The sequence below is a fragment of the Vanellus vanellus genome (assembly GCF_965231255.1).
Source record: "Vanellus vanellus genome assembly, contig: HAP1_SCAFFOLD_434, whole genome shotgun sequence".
NCBI lineage: Eukaryota > Metazoa > Chordata > Aves > Charadriiformes > Charadriidae > Vanellus > Vanellus vanellus.
In genome coordinates this window covers 27,843-48,425 of record NW_028128908.1, presented here as the reverse complement: position 1 = coordinate 48,425, position 20,583 = coordinate 27,843, and the positions used below count along the sequence as shown (strand labels likewise).

General features: G+C 45.6%; 1 protein-coding gene across 1 annotated transcript in view; it reads right to left on the bottom strand.

Annotated features, from left to right (window-relative positions):
• Nucleotides 1-11,368: 11,368 nt before the first annotated feature.
• The window catches only part of LOC309683815 (AF4/FMR2 family member 1-like), a gene marked incomplete at its 5' end in the record, with an annotated part of 31,004 nt that continues 21,789 nt past the window's right edge, over nt 11,369-20,583 (bottom strand). The window contains 8 exons of the mRNA XM_082499818.1: nt 11,369-11,733; nt 14,438-14,667; nt 16,053-16,096; nt 16,199-16,292; nt 16,913-16,984; nt 18,177-18,313; nt 19,157-19,220; nt 20,198-20,289. Coding sequence (XP_082355944.1) covers nt 11,612-11,733; nt 14,438-14,667; nt 16,053-16,096; nt 16,199-16,292; nt 16,913-16,984; nt 18,177-18,313; nt 19,157-19,220; nt 20,198-20,289 — 855 coding nt within the window. The remainder of the gene's footprint in view (nt 11,734-14,437; nt 14,668-16,052; nt 16,097-16,198; nt 16,293-16,912; nt 16,985-18,176; nt 18,314-19,156; nt 19,221-20,197; nt 20,290-20,583) is intronic.

The window sequence follows — 20,583 nt, the reverse complement described above, 5'->3', positions numbered from 1 at the left end:
AAATAAAAAAAAGCGTAGGATTACTGTGGCAACAAAGTAATGACTTACCTGCATATAAAGCCCTCGTAATTTAACACCAGCAAACTCGTTTTTCTTCTTACTGGCAACAGGATAATGATGACAAAGAAGTACCCCACCCCCCCAAGGCTGAGGGGAGAATGTAGCCCACCCTGGCTCCCCGTGGTGAGGCAGCCCTCCAGTGGCAGCAGGCCCTAACTCCCACCGCATCGTCTAATTTAGAACTAAACTCGGGATTTGCTATAGCAAAGTATTTAAACATCCAAGCTCAGGAAATCGTGCATCATGTTTAGATGCAACTTCTGATCCCAAATGATCCCGAATCCCAAATTGTTACTGCTTCTGTTAATGTTTTTCCTGCACCTAAAAGCCTTGAACTGACCCATAAAAATCATGAACCCAAAGATGTCCGTTAGAACATCCTTTAAACACATAGAAAAAATCAGTTTGTAAGAATCAAGTGCGGTCACAGTTACTCACGTCCAAGTTTCCAGCCTGCTGATTTGAACACCGTCATGGGTTTCTGGGAGGAGCAAGACCAGACTCGACCACTCCCGACCAGCCCCCTTGGCCCTGTATCTCCAGTCACACTGGTGTGCAGCCAGTGCTTACGGGTCACCCTGCTGCCGCCCCAGCTTCTGGGACATGTCGCCTCCCATCTCAGCTCTCCTGCTGCCTCACAGCAGCCTTCACGCACGCCGCTGCTCCTCACCTCAGGACTTGGGACTGTGGCTTCCCAATTCCTTCCAAACCATACGGCTGCCAAGGGCCACGCATTGTGTTTGTCTTCAGGACATTTTAGTCTGAGCACTTTTACGTATGGAAGATCAATACAAAGACAAAGATTTCTCTTTAAGTCAGGATTCCGTTTGCTACATTCAAATAGTAATTTCTGATTGTATTTTTTCAGGACACGCCATAACACCATGATGATGCAAGGATCTTGCATGTCTTCGTGTTTATTTCAATTTTGTAAATTATGTCTTCTCAAAATAATCTTAAATTCATACCTTATTGTTTACATTCAAAGAGGGTTGTGAGAATTTGGTTATACTTTCACAGCTTTGATTACTTTTTAATATTGCCGTTCCCCAAAGCCATCTCATTCCTAAGAGAGCCACGCTTGCAGCAAAACTGCTAAAACATTCAGACGTGGACAGAAGACTTTAGAAGGCAACGCATGTGCTACTTGCATATTTTAAACCATAAACAAAATACACGCATGCACTCTTAATCCCATCGGAAAGACTATTTCCGCCTGTTTGAACAGGGGTGGAGAGAAAATTATTTCACCGAAAGGTCTGCCTGTAGAGGGGGATGCAGCCCTGCAACCAACCAAGCGTTCGCAGAGGGTTTGCGCGCACCCTGTGTTTACGCAGCACAACCAACAGGCAACCAACCCACTGCCTCGGGCTGCTGCAGGGAAGCAGGAGGTAACAAGGATGCCAGCCAGGCGCTGGAGGGATCCCGTGTCTGTCTCCAGGATCTGCTTTCACCTACAGTGGGATCCGGAGGCAGTTATTCCAGCGTCAGCGTTCTTAACCCTCGCAGCATGCACGCACGTAGGGAGACTGAACACATCAGGCACAATTTACTCATCAGAACCCAGGAACTTTTCTTGCTCCTTGTCTTGGTAAGACACTTTTTTTAGAGCAGTGGGAAGGTAATTAAATAAAAGCACAGTTGCCACCAGCATGACTTGCAGCAGGCTCTGAAACCAGCACTCTGTGCTCAATCCGACTGCATTCAAGTGCCAGCAAGAGAGATGCAGACAATCCAGCAGCAGTAAGACTGTCAAAGCCCCAGGAAATTTTATGAGATTACTTTGCTGCTCTGAGCTTGTGTATGCACTTCCCTAAAGTCGGGATGCCTTCCTGCATCCCAACTGCATGACCTCAGTTCTGTGTCTCACCGCCACTTGCAACAACATTTTGACTCTGGAGTGATTCCACCTCTTATAGGAGTTAGAAATGAGCTGCATGAGAAAATTCCTGTCAACAGGCAAAACCATCTACAAACCGCAAACACTGAGGAACGGGGGCAGGCCCCGTCGACTCGGGGAAACTCCTAAGTAAAGAAAGGTTTGTTAAAGATGAAATTGAGTGCTCAAAATGCAACCCTGATGGCGCAGCTTCCCAACAACTCCAGCCCAATGTAACCGCCCTGAACCACAATGAGAAACAGAAGCGGTTGTGTTTCCCTCGTTTGCTGCCTGTCTGCTCCGTCTGCTGAGACTGCTGCAGGATGCGCCGTGTGATCTTGTGTGATGGGACCACGGCTGCGACACCAAATGACACGGGGACCCATTTTACAAATAAGTTGTCATCGGGTGATAAAAATTCAGCCAATTAACCTGGTCAAGCTTAAGTAGAACAAATGCTTGGAAAGTCCGTAACTCCATATTAGTCCCACAGTTAAATGGGGCTTTCTATCTTCATTTAGGCTGAAACTGCTTTTAAAACTATTTTGAACACCGCTGCAGTGCACATTTCTGCAAACCCAAGTACTCTATTCCAGACGCTCCACTTAAATTTTTTTGCTGGCTGCTTTTACCACATCTGTATTTATTTTCTGAACCTTTGCATGTTCTCTTGACTGGAACTGGCAGCAAATAAAGCACTCTTAGCCAGGAGATGAACCTTATATTTGTAATTCTTTCCTGGCTCTGTCAGCATGGTTGGTGTTGCTGCCACTTCACGGCATTTTAACGCAATTCCTTGGATTCCAGTTTCATTTTCAACATGTTCCAGCACACACACACACACACACACAAAAAGTCAACAGGCAGCTTTGTAATTTCTGCCATCTGACTTGTCTGGTCTGCAGGGATTATGGTGTTCCATCACTTCAAGCAAAAAGCCCATGCAGATACACACCTGCCATAAGTTTTGCACTGAAATGGTGACTCAATCTTTCAATGAGTGCACACAACCTACATCAGGTGGTGCGGCAGCCAGCGTCCTGACAGAGATAATAAGACACATGTACACTGGGCTGTGATGAAGAGAATGCACGCGTGCGTGGCTACGGCTGCCTGCCTGACTTCTGAAGCGCCCCTGCTACCTGGCAGCGTCCCACAGGATAATTTCTCTCATGCTTATTAAATTAACGGTCTTGAAAATTAATAGTCTAAGCTTGCAAGTACACAGCTACAGCCATTCCTGGGAGTGGCAGCGAGGCTTGGCTCTGGTTCAATAGCCAACGAGAAACATTTTTGTGTCCTTATTTGCTTGATGGGTAAGACTTAACTTGGGCCAAGAATCGTAAGCAAATTATCTTCCCCTACACACATTTTCAGTACACCTAACTCAGCACGGGCTGCTGGAAGAAAGTAATTGCAAAGCCGTGAACTGTCCTGACACAGTCCAAGTCAGATCTCCAAATAAACAGCCGCCAGATGAAACAAACAGCACATTACAGCTGCCAATATCAGTGCATTTAGATGTCACATTGTCATTGCACGTTAAGCCACATGGCAACTTTCTCCTCCTGCTTCTCACTTTTCTTTTGTCCAAGCAGGTGCCAGCTCCCCAGCCAAAATCTTGGTGAATGCAGGACAGAAAGGACAGGAATGGAAAAGCAGAGCCAAAGAGCCCTTCTTTCTTCCTGTCCTCAGTGGACATCCTAGCTGCTCTCGCTACTCCCATTTGGTTCCCAAGGTCTTCCTTTTACCTCCGAGAGACTGCCATGCCTCTCTCTCTCTCTCACCGCTTCTTTCCCAGCAACTCACACCTTGGTCTGCTTCCCCCCAGGCTGGTTTCCTTGCTTTTTAATCACTCCACACCTGATGTGGGTTGCTGGAGCACCCCTACACCAGCTAACCATAATCCATCTCTTATCTAATTACCGCCAAAGATCTACGAGTTCACGCTTCCCCAAGGGCCAGCCCCTCTGGCTCCACACACTCTCTTTTCCTCCTTGCAACGCCTGCACACACACGCACTTTGGCTTTCAGACAAAGCCCATTTCACCTTGGCACCAACGCTGCTCCAAGGCATGCCAACAACGCTGCTCCAAGGCGTGCCGACACTCCCTCCACCACAGCCTCTCAGAGGGGAAAAAGGAAAGCTGATGTGAGCATACACTTGCCCTGCTCTGTAAAGCCAGTGGCCACAGAAACACACAGCCCAGCCCTGCTGAAGTTGTTAGCTGGGGCACTGCTATCTCCAACCCCTTGGGGTTATGCTGAGATTCATCCCCCTGCACTCATGTGCTGCTGATTCACACCTACTGATGACTGGGCTTTAGCAGAAGGTTAGTTACTGCCCTTAATTAAAGTCTTCCTCACCGAAAGAAGGTCAAAGCTGTCAGACAAAAGGAACCAGTAAAACAAAAGACTAATTCTGTTTTCTTTTTCGGGTTATAAACCAAAAGACAGAGGGCAGCATCGGACTACTATGCATGTACCATTGGAGGAGAGAAAAAAAGGAAAATACATACGTACCAGGTATCTAGAGCTTCTGAAGACACTTGTGCCAGTAAAACATACCCCACACTCAGGCAAAATAAATGGGATTTGGAAACACGCTTGACTATTTTGCCAGAGTAGTACTTACAAAAATGAATCCCATCATCACGGTCTCATCAGGATGAACACCCAAATTTCAAACTTCAAGGTTAAAAAACCTGAAATGCAACATTTTGGTATCTTCCCTCAAAAAAGCGGCAATGAGGTGAAGGCAGTGACAAGTTTGTGCTGTCGAATATTTTAAGAAATGCAACTGCATACCAAGGAAGATGCGTGGCATGATCACAAATTGCATGGCCACACCAGCCCTCGCCTCCGAGCAAAGCTGCACCCAGGGGCTGTGCTTGTGCAACTGTGCGTGAGCAGAGCACAGAGGAGGGCGAGACATCTCAGCAAAACAAGAAACACCCCCTCCCCCAGGCAGCTCGCTTTTAATTTCGTCTTTACAATTTTGACCAACATCTCTTTCATCTGAAGAACTTGAAGACAAACACGTCAAAATTCATATTTTAATTTTATATATACATACACACACACGCAGCAATTCATCCTCAATACAGAAGACAAACAAAAGATTGGTGGCACAGTATCTTTGGAGATTTTTTTTTTTTTTAAGCTGTATCACACATCTGATTTTTATCTTTTTCATGGACTATAAAAGGCAGATACTTCTAATTCACAGAAGCCTCAGAGTGTGGATTCAGTGCTGAAGCCAAACACATCAGTCTCCTCCCCTCACTTATTTGCACATCTTTACCCACTGGAGACTCCATTTTGCAAGAGGTTTGGCATCCTCATTTCTCCATGGGGCTCTAAGACGTCGCACCTCTCCCGTCACTGGGCCACCGCGGTGTGCCAGCACGGGAAGAGCTGCTGCGAGAGGGATGACTGGCGTGTCACTCCCCACGGGACATGGACCATTTAACAGATTTAAGACCAATGTTCTGTGCTCAGGAAACCTGACAGTTACTTTTTAAGGACGTTCTCACTGAGAATTGCAGTTTTATTTACACTCTAAGATGATGCCTAAAGCGGGGTGAAAAAAGAAAAAACCCAACCCTGTATGGTAACAGTTGAAATAGAAATCCCACAGAAATGACCCAGAAATGCAAGGCTGGCAGCTGAACAGACGAGCAGTGGCTTGACCAGCATGCCACAATTCACGTACTGCCCAGAGACCTGATGACACGAGTCCTGCCAGCGCCCACCGCACTACCGTACACATTCACATCGCAAAGAAAACACCACCCCCAAAACCTTCAGCTCCTGCTCTGCTTTGCAGATTGCATCTTGCTCAACTCTCTCTCCCAACGCCCTCCGGAAAAATAAGACAAAGCAAAAGCCTAACTAGCTCTTCTCTGAACAGCGAGGAAAGCTCATGAGCAAGTTCAGAGCCTGCTGCACCTCACGTGTAACAAGCAAAAAATTGCACAGATTGGAGCAACTTTCAGAAATACCTTTCAGCTGCCACAGACCACATACGGGCTGATACACGGCTTCAACTATTGAAAGAGAACAGAAAAAAGCTATCGGTTGGGATGCAGTTTGGCTGGCTCAACAGAAGCGGACAACATTGCTGTATTGCTATGATAGGAAATGCTGGACCCAAAGAAAACCTTAAGTTCAGCAATACTGAGTAGGAGAGGAGAAAAACCCAGTGGGAATTCCAGGAACCCTGTACCTTGACAAAACACATCGCAAACCAGCAGTGATCGCACGCTGCCATTGTAACATGCACGAGTCCTTGTTTCAGGAACGCAAAGTTTACAGAAACACATTCAGAAATGCTGATGATGGCCCAGGAACACTGTTGGTTTTGGGTAGTGACGGGGGTCAGTAAAAGTGCAATTAATATAAAGAAAGCACAGGCCGCCAATGGGCTATTTTAGTGTTTGGAGAGCAGCATAGGGCTGAGAAACTGCCAAAAATAACATTTGCCTTTGAAAAGGGTAAGCCAAGCCAAAGAGAGAAAGCAAGCTAATCTATAATGTATAACAAACCTCAACTTAAACACAGTTGCAAAATTAGGTTTGGTCAATAAAGGCTCAATAAATAACCAAACTACAACAACAAAATATTCTTGGAAAACCACCCCAAAACATTTTTGACCCTTTTAGCCAAGGGGGGGCGCTGCCCCAGGGCAGAAAGATGAGCAGGATGGTCAAAACCTGCTGCAGCCCCATGGCCTCCTGCTCCCCCTTCTCAGGCCCTGGCTTTTGGATGACCTCCCTGCTGGCACATCGCACGCCCTTCCTCTGCATCCCTCCTTCCACTCCCCATCTCCATTCCCACCTCCAAAACTAACCCTCCTTGCTTTTGCCTCAAGCAAGGAGTGTGTGAAACATACTTTTTGGGGCACAAGGGGGTAGGAAATGGTGGGTCAGAGGACGAGAGCGACACAGGAAAACCAGCTCCACCCTGGCCGGCAGACAGGACAGCTCGTGTCCAATTACCCCTCACGACCCACCGAAACCAGAACAAAATTCACAGATGCTTAATCCACATACGTATGTCCACAACCACAAGCTATCTTCCCGTCCTCTTTTCTTACCCTCCACGCACCTTTTAATCAGCCTGGGGCTGACCTGGTTTCATGCCACTTGAAACACTAATTGATGGCAGTGAATCGAGTCCCAGTCCCACCTCGCCTGAGCAAACACACCACCGAGCTCCTCCTGTCTAGTCTGTAGGTAAAAATCCCAGCAGATGCTCATCTGGGTACATTTCGGTTTGTTTTTGTTTTGTTTTTTAACTAACTAGGTATTTTTTCCTTTTATTCATACTTCAATTCCAATTTTGCCATTGGGATTTTCAGCGTGCAGTGACCAAAAAAAGTCTACATTGCTATATACATCTGTAACAGCAACATATCTAGTGGGTATTAAAACAGGTTTCAGCATACCCTACAATTTACTACATTAGAAAACCACATCCATTATTAGCAACCATCTTAGGTGCAATGCCTATTGCAGAAAGGACCTGAATGATATGCATGAATTTTAGCACAATCGTGCACAGAGAGATGCAAAAACCATTCTTCCAAGAACAGTTACATTGCCCGACATAAAACAAAAAGTGGGAAAAGCCCCAAACAAGAGTAAGGCCATTGCAAAGAGACCACCCTGCTTAACCAATGAGAAGCAGAGCTACCATGGGGCATGAAATCCTGTGGGATTCCCTGAGGTGAATCCTCCTTGCAGCACTTCAGAAACGTATCCATGAACTCAACTTGAGCAGACCTTCCTCCCAGCACTGTGCCCTGCAACACCTTTGTGGCACACGCAAAGCAGCACGCTTCAACTGCCATTTGTGTGCCCTGTCTCCTTGTTTTCTTATTTAACTTGTTCAACTGCATGAAACCAACCCGTGGGATTTTCCGGTCAGCGAGTGCTCAGAGCCAGGCTCTGGCAGCTCTCAGAAGCTGACCCCAGCACAATCTTCCCTGAATCCCTTTCGGGAGGACAGGAGGCAGATGTCTTGAGGCGTGATCCTCCTGCCACTCTGAGCATCTAGATTTGCACCCATTCTTGTTCCTAAAGGAAAGGACAAGGGGCGATAAACAGGGGAGCAATTGAAACAGACATTTCTTGTATAGAAATTCATCCTTAAACCTCGTTCAGAAGGGAAACACTAAGACCATTCCGAGAGAAAAGGCAAATTACAATTTCTCTACAAAAAGCTGAGAACACGAGGACTCTTGCAACAACTCATAACACAGGCTACTTCATTTATTGTTTATTTCCCCAGATGAATGAATCAACCATTTCGGAAACTCCATCACACACAGGGCAGGAAAAAAGTTATTAACAAGAGGGACATACATCCCCCAAATAAGCTTAAGGTGTACAGATTTATAATGGGAACCAAGAGGGAGGGGAGAGGACAAAACCAAAAACAAGGACATTGCAGTCAGACTTTTGACTTCCTGTTACAGAAGAAATCTTCATCTCCATGTAAGTGGGGCTTTCAGCTATTAAATAAATGGCATCTTAAAAATAGAACATTTGACAATTTCAACACATGTATTATTTCTTCTAAGTAAATATTGCATGGAAATGATGCTGCTTTGCCACCATAGCCGCCTCCTCTCCTTCTGGGACTCAACCATCACCGCTGTTTTTTCCTGGATTCATGGTTTTCTTTCCTAATGGCAAATGCTATTTCCTCCACTGCTATGTTTTGGTTTGGGGGTTGTTTGTGATTTGTTTTGGGGTTTTTTTTTTGGTTTTGTTGGTTTTTTTTGTTTGTTTTTTTTAAAGGCCTGAACAGGCCCAAGTAAAAACAATGAGCATCTTTCCTAACCCTTTGCAGGCCTCTGACCTGGCTCAAGGTTGAAATATGATGGCTTTTTAAAAATTACCTATTATTTAAACAGTCTTCTCCATGACCTGAAACAAAACATAGCTTCCTGCTATGTAGCTTGGTATTGATGCTTCCACAGATCGCTTTTGAAATGAGAGCCTCCAAATAGCCCCCACATGCCTTTGACACGAACTGCCCGTGATCTCCTTTCCTCCGAAGCCCATGGGAATTTGCCCTGGGACTGGGAGCAGCCCTTGCACAACCGCCTCCACATGGTAGCAGAGCGCATGCTGCCTTTTCCCAACCGTAAAGAAGCAAATGCCAATAGTTCATCTGCCTTCACCGGGTGTCTTCTTACCAACTTTGCTTGCCCGACACCCTTGCATTTGCTTTCCTAGGATCAGGACAACAGATTATCACTATCTGGGCAGCAAATTGACCAAAGGGCAGGTGAGGACAGGACCTGGTGCACCCGCGGGCTGCACCGAGTTGGAGGTAGGACAGGAGCAGTTGCACACCCTGCCTCGCGGGTTGCAGCAGGTCCCCCTGGGGCAGGCAAGCTGTGAGCAAGTGGCTCTCCATTGGGAACCCGGCCTGGCAGCAGGGAGAGAGGTGGGTGTATGCAAGTGAAAGTACTGGGGGGGGGGGACACACTCATGTCCCTGCTTCACCTTATGCTTACCCCTAACACTCTGCTACGGTTCTGGCAGACTCCGACAGCGGTCTTCAGGTTCAATAAAGCTTTTTTCTTTCCCTCCTCCCCCTCAGCTGGTGATCCTAAGAATAGCTTTGATTGAAGATAAAGTCAGAAGAAGGTATTGACCCACTAGTCTGGAATTGAGCTCTAAAGTGCACATCAAGACTTCAGGCCAGCTGGCCATCCCTGCGCTTCCTGAGAACAAAACAGTTAATGCTGAGCCCCTCTCTGTCCCTGGCTTACTCAGAGCAGTCTCTCCCCCAGGGAGAAGGAGCACAAGTGAAGTTTGATAGGTAAAACGGGGAGGGGGAGGACATGGACCTTTCTTCCACTGGTTAGGACAGCTTATCCCTGAAATGCACTACGGCTTTTAATAAAGTGAACATAAAAGGACAGTCCCTTGAAGGTGCGGGAAGACTAAGGCAGGATCCCAGTGGTCCTGCGCTGCCAGGGGAGGCGGGAGGAGAGCTCCCTTGTGCTCTGGTCTAGGGCAGAGTAGCAGCACGCTCCCAACAGCTCTTCCCAGAGGCAAAATGACTGTGCTGTCCATTTGCATGAGCCTCAAAAACAAAAGCAGGTATTTTACAAAGGGAGTACCACTGCATGCATGCAGACCTGTTCCTCCATCCTGAAAATATGTGTAAAAGGGAGCTAATTCTTTCCTGTAAGCATAATTCTTTTGGGATACCATCCTTCTCTTCGCCACTCCCACAGGCCTGTCAGAGATAGGACAAGAGATGTGAGAGGGGACCAGAGGGCTAAGGCACACTATTAGATATGAGGATGGCAGGATGCTGCTGTCACACAACAGGACATCTTTGGGTAGAGAAGGGTGTCACCTTACTGAATACATAAATGCTGAGGATGCTGCTTTCACCGTTATTGTCACCTGCAAAATTGCAATTTCAAAAATGCAGCTCCTGGCAAGGAAAAAATGCTTGCAAACAGCTAATTATTCCCTTTCGTGTTCCCTTGACAGATTTCTAAGTTGCTGGGCCCATGCTGTAGTTTGGTTGAGAAAGAGCAAGTGAGTTATCTCCCACATGAAGGATGCCCTACTTTGGTACCAAATCCTGCTCTTAGATATTCACCGAGACCAGCAATGGTTGCAGGCAAATATCCAAACGCAACATTTGTCTTATGTTCCACATTCAGCCACGTAAACAGAAGCGATTCCTCCCCATGTAACCTCTCAGACTCAGAACGATGTCCAAGCAACCACGGTGACCCAGTACAGCTGTCCACCCCCACCCATTGAAGCGACAATAAGCAACCGGACAAGGAGTCCTCAGTGTGAGCAATGTCCCTCCACCACAGAAGAGGGGTAGAGCTGTTTCCAACCATACCTGGTCATTTTGGCACCCCAGCTGTGTTTGGCTTACAAGCCTTAAACCAAGCAAGACCCTAAGTAACATAGTTCGAGTGCTAAGGGCATGTGTGTGCACGAGTGTGTGGCAAGGAGGAGGACCAGAGCAGCAATGACTTAAAAAGTGAACTTGCAGCGCTGAAGGCAGTGGCTTCCCCCAATTCTCAGGACAGCAGCTGGTTGACAAATGCAAGAGGGTTAGGTTGGAAAGCTGGCAAGGCAGACCAATTTGCTGTTTTTACTGTAACATAATGCTGTTCGGTGCTGATGAGGTTGCTACTTGCCATCTGAGGAACAAAGACACCAAAGATTGCATCCGTGCTTGCAAAAACACTTCTCTGACATGTCTTCTGGGCACACAACTGTTGTGGACTGTGGGATGTTGCGTAATAACGTCTGGAGGCAGATTTCCTTCTTGTCGGCACTTCTTCATGTGTGATTATTGTCCTGCTGGTTATCCGTAATAGAAATGTTTATAGACCATCAATACATCGAGCCATTCAGACAATTTATTGCACTTTGTCGTTTTAAAGGAAGGTGCCATCAACATCGAGGCTTTCCTCCATCTCTTCTTTTTCAAGGCAGCAAAGCGCTACCCTACAAACACCATTCAAAGTTTTTCCAGTGTAACCAGATCCATTCCACCTTAACTTATTTTCCCTTGCAGGTGCTTTGTATCCAACGATTCAACAAGTCAGACTGTTTCTGAGGCTTCAAAAGTGCAAAAAAGTTCAAGGTACTTAACCACCTGGAGCACCAGTTAAGGCGTATTTGTTTCCAGTCTCAGCCACTGTAAACCCTGTCTAGTGTAGCGTACCAGTTCAGTCATGCTACTGTTCAGTGCCAGAGCGCACGTCGCTGTGCCGAGTTCAGCAAAAAACTCTGGAAAAAGGGTAGGGAGAGAGAAAACATGTGGTTGGTTTCACGTAACAGGCATGTCTGACAGGCAAGGGGGCAGCAAGGAGCGACAACAGCAGCACACTGTCAGCCGGCAAGTCCCATTAAACGCATTAATGCAAAGAGCTCAGCAACATTAGAAGGCTGGGAAGCATACCAAGCACACGAGGCAGGGCACATGAGAGGAAAACGTACTCACACACACCTGCATACACTGAACTGCCTCCCCAACCGCTGGGTTTAAAGGGACGTCGAGACTCCATGGTAGGTGGGCAAAAGTTTGGGTGTTCACACATGTGCTGTGTGCTTCCCCCAGATTTTAAACAGGCCAAATTCGAGTGTCTTTCTGAGCAATGCCCAGAAGCACACACAGCTGTCGTTGGACTGGTCCCTCTCCTTCATCCATCCTCAAACGTCGAAGGCATCATGATTTCTCAATTGAGCAGGTTTAAAAATTTGGATAGCTTGGCAGGCTATACAGCTCTGATTTGAGTTGCTTACAGCTGGGCACATCAGGCAGATTTAACAGAGTCCTATCCTGCCACCAAATTCAGGCACCGTGCTCCTCCTCCGGCACAGGCAGAAAATGGATCTTGCAGCATATCTGAACCTGCCGGGAGGTGCTGGCAGGCTAAATGCCCTGCTCTGTGCTGGCAATCATCTCGGCAGGTGAGAGTGAGTTACAGGAAATTATCACACCTTTCCAAGACATTGCTGCGTGACCTGCCTTCCAGCAACACGGGCTCACCCCAGTCCCTCCAGCCTCAATCGTCTTGCCAGATACCTTTTGAGAACCTGGCCATTCTCAGCTCTACTTTTTTTACACACAAAGATTGAACCTGGAGGCTGAAAATTTCTGCTTGGCTGTGCAAGGAACTCTTCAGAAGCAGAGAAGACAACGCTTTCCTTCTAACACTTTCCAATTCAGAAGCAGAAAACGCATTTCCCCTGATTTTCCTTCTTTTGTTTACAAAATGGGTATCCATTCCCTTCATGGGGAACAGAAGAGCTGCAAGCAGAGACGAGGAGTCCAAACTCCCTGCCTGAGCAAACAGAAGTTAATCTGATCTGTGACCACAGCACCACGTGAAAGGAGAGTGACTTTACATGCACACATGCAACCTCTGCTCGTCATTGCTGTGGAACATCAGAGGCCAGAAGGCAACGTGTTACAGCCTCATGATCTGAATTACGCACTGCTCTGAAGTGAGGAGCTGGGTCCTGCACTGGAAGCACCTAGTTTTGGACCCGCCAGAAAGCACCTCAGCACAAGTGCCTTGGACATCAGTTATAACTAACTGCTTTCCACTAACTTCTCCATTTAAGGGAACTTGATAGCTGAAGGCCACTGCTCTTTCTTCTTCTTCTTAAGCCCTATGAATTGCATAAAAGAATCAAGGATGTGGCCTTTTCAATAGTTTTAGGTACTCACTCTCTGTACCTCTTAGAACCTGTACATTACACCAAATATCAACAAATATCAGAACTGGAACTCCTCCACCGTCCTGAACAGTGACAGCAAATGCAAAGCCTACAGGAGTATTTACTGTTCTCCTGCACAGATCCACTCCCTTGAGAGTATTTACTGCAACACAGAGCAGGTTTTGAATTTACTCTTGATTGATGAAAGATTGTGCTCAGGCTGTCCCCCCTACAGGTCTTCCTCCATGACTCATTCCTCTGGCTTACCAGCAGTATCCACTGAGCCTTCTGTGTGACAGTCTTTTATCAGCCTTTTGAGGACATAATCCAAAATACTACACATGAATTGCTGCTGCGAGCACAGATTTGCTCAGAAGACAGCCAACAACTGGAGTTACTTTATTCAAAGGTGACTTGCAAAGCCTTTTGAATTTCAGCAACTGCCTCATTAGCATGAGTACTTTTACAGCCTTCCAACAATTCAGCCAGGCGCATCATGGTTACTTTCTTTTGCAAGTTTGCCAACAGACCGTGGCAATACGTCCCTTTGCCCACAGTAGCTCACAAAACTTTGTGTTTGATGAAAAATGACACTGCAAATGCCACGTGGGATGGCAGGTTATAGAACTGCACCCACTCTAGGGCTTTTGCTTACTCACCACTGCTTGTACCACAGGACAATACAACTTTTTTATTAACAAAACTGTAAAATAAAAAAAGTAGCAGCAATTTTAGGAAATGCTACCGGCAAATACTGGTCACGTGCCCAGCAAGGACTCCAATTCAAGTGCTGCTCAGATCCTCTGTTAGAGAAGCCAGTTTCACCGTTTTCAAGACAAAAATACCTGGAAGTTTGACAAACAAACTAAAACACAATGCTACAGGCCAAAAAGCTGTTTTTATAGAAAGTGAACCGACTCAGAAAAGCTCTGCGCCCCAAAGGGAAAAACAAACAGCAAAAAACCCCTTACGCTTCTTGTGTTACCATGAAGCAAGTTGGCTGGTTTCCTGCATTTGATACGCTCATCCCTTAGCTCTTAGACGTTTGAGGATGCCAAGACAATCTTTTAATTGGAACACTCCTCAATATATCACCATCAAGTATCTCTGCCAATAACCTGCCAATATGCCATAGCTGTCTATTTCAACATATTTAATGCTTTGATCTTTAGGTATGGTGTTTGCTCCATTGAGTGTTAGGATTTAAGCGAGAACATACACATAACCACAACACACAAGACAGAAAAGCCAGAAGGCAAAAACTTACCCTTATTCTTCCTGGCCAGTGCATCAGCCTGTTCCCAAATATGATACGCATAGAGGATACAGGAAGTGATGTTGACATAGGAAGAGGTGATGCTTGGGATATTATAGGGGACAGTGATTGAAGAGCCAATGCTGTTGCCACTGCAGTTGCTAGCATTCGATCCCGGCTGAGAACTCACAGAACCGGCAGGAGAGGACATTGGAGAAAGAGCAGAAGGCATGCCTGTGCTTCTGCAGGAGAAAGAAACACCTTCGTGAACATTTAACTTCAGAGTTAAAAGCCTTGCCACAAGACTATCTTATGCCAGGAGCTATCCGCTATCATCCAGGCCTGCAGTATGGAGCGGAGGATTGAAAACTGAGATGTGTTCAGCAACATAACAAGTAATTGTCCTTCAAGTGCAAGGCCAAGTTTTTTGAAGTGATTTGCAACTCTAAGGACTCCTCTTGACAAAAGAAAATGCAGAACCAGACATCAGAAAGGGCCATCCATACCTTCCAAAATCTACACCTATTTGTGGAAGCCTTCACCAGATTATCTGAGTGTTTTCTTTCTAACGACTTCCATTTCAGGCATGCTGAAGCTCACCACTTATAGAGGCTGGAGCTTTCTGACAGCTAGTCAAAGCAGCCAGGTCAGCCTACCCACACTTATTTATAGATGTAGGGAAGCTACATGCAGTCAGCTGCCCGCCTTCCAGACACAGGCTGGCTTCGTCACATCACTTCACCCCCACCACTTCTACCAACTTAACTTTTAGTACCTGGTATGAAAGGGCTTCCACCACTGCTCTTGGGAGACCATTTACTTCCCAATAAACTATATTGTGCAAGGCAGCAGAAAAATAACTGGAATTTCAGCATTGATATTAAAGACCAAACAACCCTCTCTCAGCTGCAGAGTTTAAAAGGGACAGACGTGGAACCAGGTAGCTATCTGCCAAATGCAATTACCACAGCACACAGAAAAACTCTTTCTTACTCATTGTCGTAAAAACACAGGCCCAGTCTGCAGGGCATCAGGTGAAACACTGTTATGTGACAGCTTGCCCTTTGCTTTTGCTGCCACAGACACAGCAACGCTGCTGTAGATACATAGAAAGGACAAAACGCTCAATAACTCATAAATTAGAAAATTAGTTTCTTTTTCTTAATTGGTGACTAAGCTAAAGAGACAAATATTGAAGTATCACCTCAAAGTTATGCTACCCCAGGACGAAGGCATAATCATACTGGACAGTGGCCAGGGAGATGGGGATGCTATCCCATTAAGTCTCAAGGGATCTCTAACAGAAAAAAGATGACAACAGGGGCTTTGAAACAGCATAGTGACGATACCTTCCTTGCTCTGATCTGCTTATCTGGTGGAGAACTGCTCTTCTTGATATGCTGTAACTCTGGACCTCATAACACAAAAGCAACCCCTTTCCAACGAGAAAAGACAGGAGAGAGAGAGAAGAAAAGTACACATGCCCCCTAACAGTGTGATTTCAGGTGGCAAGAAAGAGCGAGAGGTGAGGCGCTCTCAAATGCAGTTAGCAACTCAAATATTCCGGCTACTGTTTTCACTCACACCCTTACAGACGCATGACAACATATGTATTTTTAAATCTTACCTTGCAACACATGGAGAAGGTGCTTGTGTTACTCTGGAAGAACTCTGCAGCAAGGAACAGAACTCTTGTTAGATTTGGGCTATTGGGCCAACATCAGTAACTGCCGCAGCCATCCAGCTGGCAGATTGGTAATATCTGTGCCCTACCTTAAAGTGGTCATTCAGGATCCTGGAATACTTGATTGCAGTGTCTTTTTTGTAACGAAACATTGCCATGTGCAGAATGGACTGGCAGCGCATGCTGTGAACAGAAACACACCCAAGCGTCAGTGTTCATGCTCGCTGCTGCCTGCTCAGCAGTCATCAGCCTTGTGGGACAGAGGCAGGCACACATCAGCCGTACTGCAAAGTCAAGAAAGCTCAGAATTTCTCCTCCTCCTGCTCATCTTAAAAAAGGACCCTGTGAAAAAATCACAAGGCGAAAAAACAACACAAAACAAAACAAGGGCGGGCCATGTCTGGTGTTATATTCAAACAGGTGCCCGACCTCTTATAGGTGCAACAGGCCCGTTAAACCCCTGTCCAGAAGTGCCTCAGCTATGTTCAGTGACAGCTTCAGTTACATGGCTCAAACATGGGCAGCCAAATTGCATTCTTTCACCTTAGGTGAAAGCCTTTGTGTGCTCTCAGGTTACCAGCAGATCAAATTTTAGAGCCTGTGCCTTCCACATGTGGTCCCTTGTGATAACGTGGCGCACTTTAGAGATGTTCCAGTTCATTCTGGTTTTTATTCTGTGGGTTTTTTCCCTTGTGGAACTCTGATTCCCATTTAACTCATTCCTTTGCCCCTGAAAGTAATGGGTCTTTCACTCTATCGAGTCTAAACACAGAATAGGAAGGCAGAGAAAAACAGTTACAAACCAAAACACGGCAAAGATTTTTTCATGTGAAGATGCTGAGGAGTCCGTAAAGGATTTCAATGTCATGATGAATCTAAGGAAACAAAAAAAACAGAATCTTGTCAGCCATCAGTGCTCTGAAGTCCTGCTGTTTATGAAAAAACAGCGCATGCCGTTATCTCTAACATCAGTCCAAAAGTCATGAAACCTAAACCTGCCTTGACTTCTTAAGTCCTGGCACTGAGTGCTTTGTATGATCTTGAGCAGAGTACTGTCTCAGAATGTGTTGTTTTCCACGCAGCACGAACAGATGTGACCCCTTATGCGACCCACTCTCCTCTTACAGTGATTACACGCTAACTTACAGGCCTGGGACCCAGAAGAGGTGCCCCTACTACTGAAGGTGAAATATTAATTCAATTGTTTCTGGACAAGACAGACATCTTAGTCGAAATGTTTCTTTTGGCTAACAACAAACAAGCAAGTCTCCTTTATGAAAATAAAGCAACAACAGCATCTTGGAAATACAGTCCATCAAGACCACAAAGCAAACAATGTAATTTAAAAAGTTTGAAGTCTACCACAAAAAAAAAAAAACAACAAAACCTGACAGCTGTTTCAGCTCTAAGGCAAGAAGTCAAATCAGCTCTCAAAAACACTCATATAACCTGTAATTTCGGTATGAATAACCGATACCTGCCTCTTTTCTACCCAATACATGGTTGCTTGGGTTGTGCTGCTTGTATACGTCATATTATCTACGTGCATCTACAATGGCTGCGAAACTAAATGGGGAAGGTTGCTAAAAGAAACCTCAATAAAGTGTACTAGTAGAAAGACACATGGGAGAAACCAGTCAAGTCTGCCTTCAATCAAGCTACAAGACCTTTGGGACACAAACTGTTCTTCCACATGCTATATCTTTGCTTTGCTTTTTTTTAATTTAAATACTACTGAGCTCACATGCAAAAGCAACTTCAGACCTGTATAAAGTAAAAACTCCTTCATGGCCTTGATTGTCATAACCAGCATCCTCTGGTGTACCTCAGCTGCAAGGCTCAAATGCTGAGGAGGACACGGTGCCTACTTCTTCTGATAAGCAATGCTGAAGCACTTCAAAGGATTTGCCTCTGATGCCTCCGGATGGTCTTTCTCGTGCTTGTACAGCAACCTGAACTCTGCTCCATGGTGGGAATCCAAACTGGCCACAGTTGCAAACAAGCAATGCAACTAACCCTTCCCCTCCAAACACGCTGCCTAACCATCGCACTTTGAAAACCGCTTACTTGATGAGATCTATGGTGCCGCTGAATAGGCTGTGAGCTGATTTTGGTGCTGATGCATCTGATTCCAAGGCAATCCCATATTCAATGAAGGAGAGGGCAGCATCTAGGTACTGAAAGGCCCTTCCAGTCTTGTCGGTCTATTGGGAAGAAAATTCTCATTTTTAGACTAAGACAAAAACTACTTCTCTCAAGTGTACCCGATTTCCTTTTTTCTCCCTAGTTAGGCAGGATTTCAAGAAAGAAAAAGATGCAAGTCGGGCCTCCAGGAGATAATTAAAGGGTTCTCAGCAGTAGCCCTAATGTGGGCCCAGTCATCAGCTTTGTGTGCTCTGGCTATTTGTATCTCTTCCTCTTGCTCAATGTTTTCCTCCAGTAATTCACCATCTTCACTTTTCTTGGATATTATTTTCTGGTCTTGGAGGCCTGCCTCATGAGAGGCAGATGAGGCTTTTCCTCTGCAGTATTCCCCCACTTCGTTTTCACAAGTAAACGACAATTAGCAAATGTACATTATCTGACTGAGCCATAATTAGCATTAAAAAAAAGCGCTCATTCATACACAATGTTAAACTGCACACAGTGGAGAAAGTCAGTCCCATTCCACAAAGGGCACTTCCAAGTCTTGTTCGCCAGCAACACAATTACTGTCAGGATCCTGATGTTTCAGAGTAAACTGTCTTAAAACTAACTGTTCCTTGTATTTTCCGAGGACTTTGTGATAGCTCTGCAAAGCAAACAGGCCTGCTAACCTCAGGCAATGTCAATTCCAAATCCCGTTCTCCAGGCATATTCCATAGATGTCTTTACAACAGAGGGAAATGTCTGAACATTTGGCAAATAAAGACAGCCTCCCCACATATAACTTGAACGTACTCCGAGTATGGAAGTAATGTTAGCGAGCGAATCTTATTCACATGCACACAGGTATTTGGTCCGAATGCAAGAGAAGGTTAACATTTTAGCACAGGGCCAGGACTTACCATTGCATCAGCTTTGTGCTTCAGCCTCTTGGCCTCTTCTATGTAGTATTCTGTCGGATGCTGTCTGAATTGGGGACAGAGAGTGGAAAAACAGAAAGCAGAGAAAAAGGGGGGGATAATTATCAATTTTACCTTCAGATCTATAGGATGCTATGAGTCCAAACATCGTGTTTTGGTAAGCCTGTTACAGTCTTATCAAACACACCTTACAATTATGATAATCACTAAATGAATGTTGTCTGCCTGTTCAGAAATACGCAGCAGCTGAACGCACAGATAAAGTTAATTGATTTCTTAAAAAATGTATGTTAGAATGACATTGAAAACTTACATTTTGAAATAAAAATCCACCAGAAGTTAGGTTACTATGAGGCCAAGTTTACTTCTTTGCTCCCATGGAAAGACAGTAGTTGTGTGATCTCCTGCCGTTCCTCAAGTACAATACCACAAACACATTCTGATTGAAACATACAGTAAACTCTGCAGTACCACACTGTCATCTTGGACCAAGAGAGCTTGCATTCGAGCTATTTGCTTACAAGACATACGGTCACCAAGGCTTCTACAGGTCTTGGGTCTCAATCATGACACACATTTCTGTGCACTGGGATAATCTATTCACCGTGCAAATGGCACACAGCCACCTGTACACTAACGAGTGAGTCATGCCCTCTCAAGATAAAGTCAGCTGCCTGCCCAGCACCTTGTCACAGAGGAATTTGCCGCTTGCCAAGAAACACATAAATCAAAACCCATCACTTGTTGGCAGGCATGAGACACCTCTCAGAGTTAAAAAGTACCTAATTTCCAGAGTAGCTTCCCTCAAGCCAAGAACTGTTGTAATGAGACCTTTGCTTTGTGGGGGGTGGAGTAAGTCCCAGGCATGAGAAGACAGTACAGGGCAGGTCTCAGACATCTCTTCCTCTCTCTTTCCTCCCAAAAGAAGGGCTCATTAGGAAGCAGAAGCCAGGGCGGCTGCAGGGCCAGGCTTGCCTGGTGTCTTCAGAAAGTACAGACAAGGGGTGTAAAACAACAACTTACTCTTCAAAGTTGAGTTGAGGTCTCCTTGACTTGGAGGTACCATTCAGCAAAGAAGGCACTGGGAAAGGATTTGTGACATCCCCTACAGATCCCTGAAAAACAGAGCAGAGATAAAGCTGGTTAGAGAGGTACATCTAAATCAATTCCAAAGCCTGGCTTTCCTAAATTTCAAGAGAAAAGATTTAGTTGTCCCAGGCACAGTTTACTCTCCAGGTTCTCACCATCTTCTTACCTTCTTCCCCAGCACCCCATCCAATAACAGAAATAGAAACTTGGCTTCTTACCTGACTGCTAGTAAGGCTTAATACCACTCAAACTTTTCCCAAGCATTGAGAAATTAAGTCACAGGTTTGCTTGCACAATGGCTAAGACAGCAGTAAGGCTGC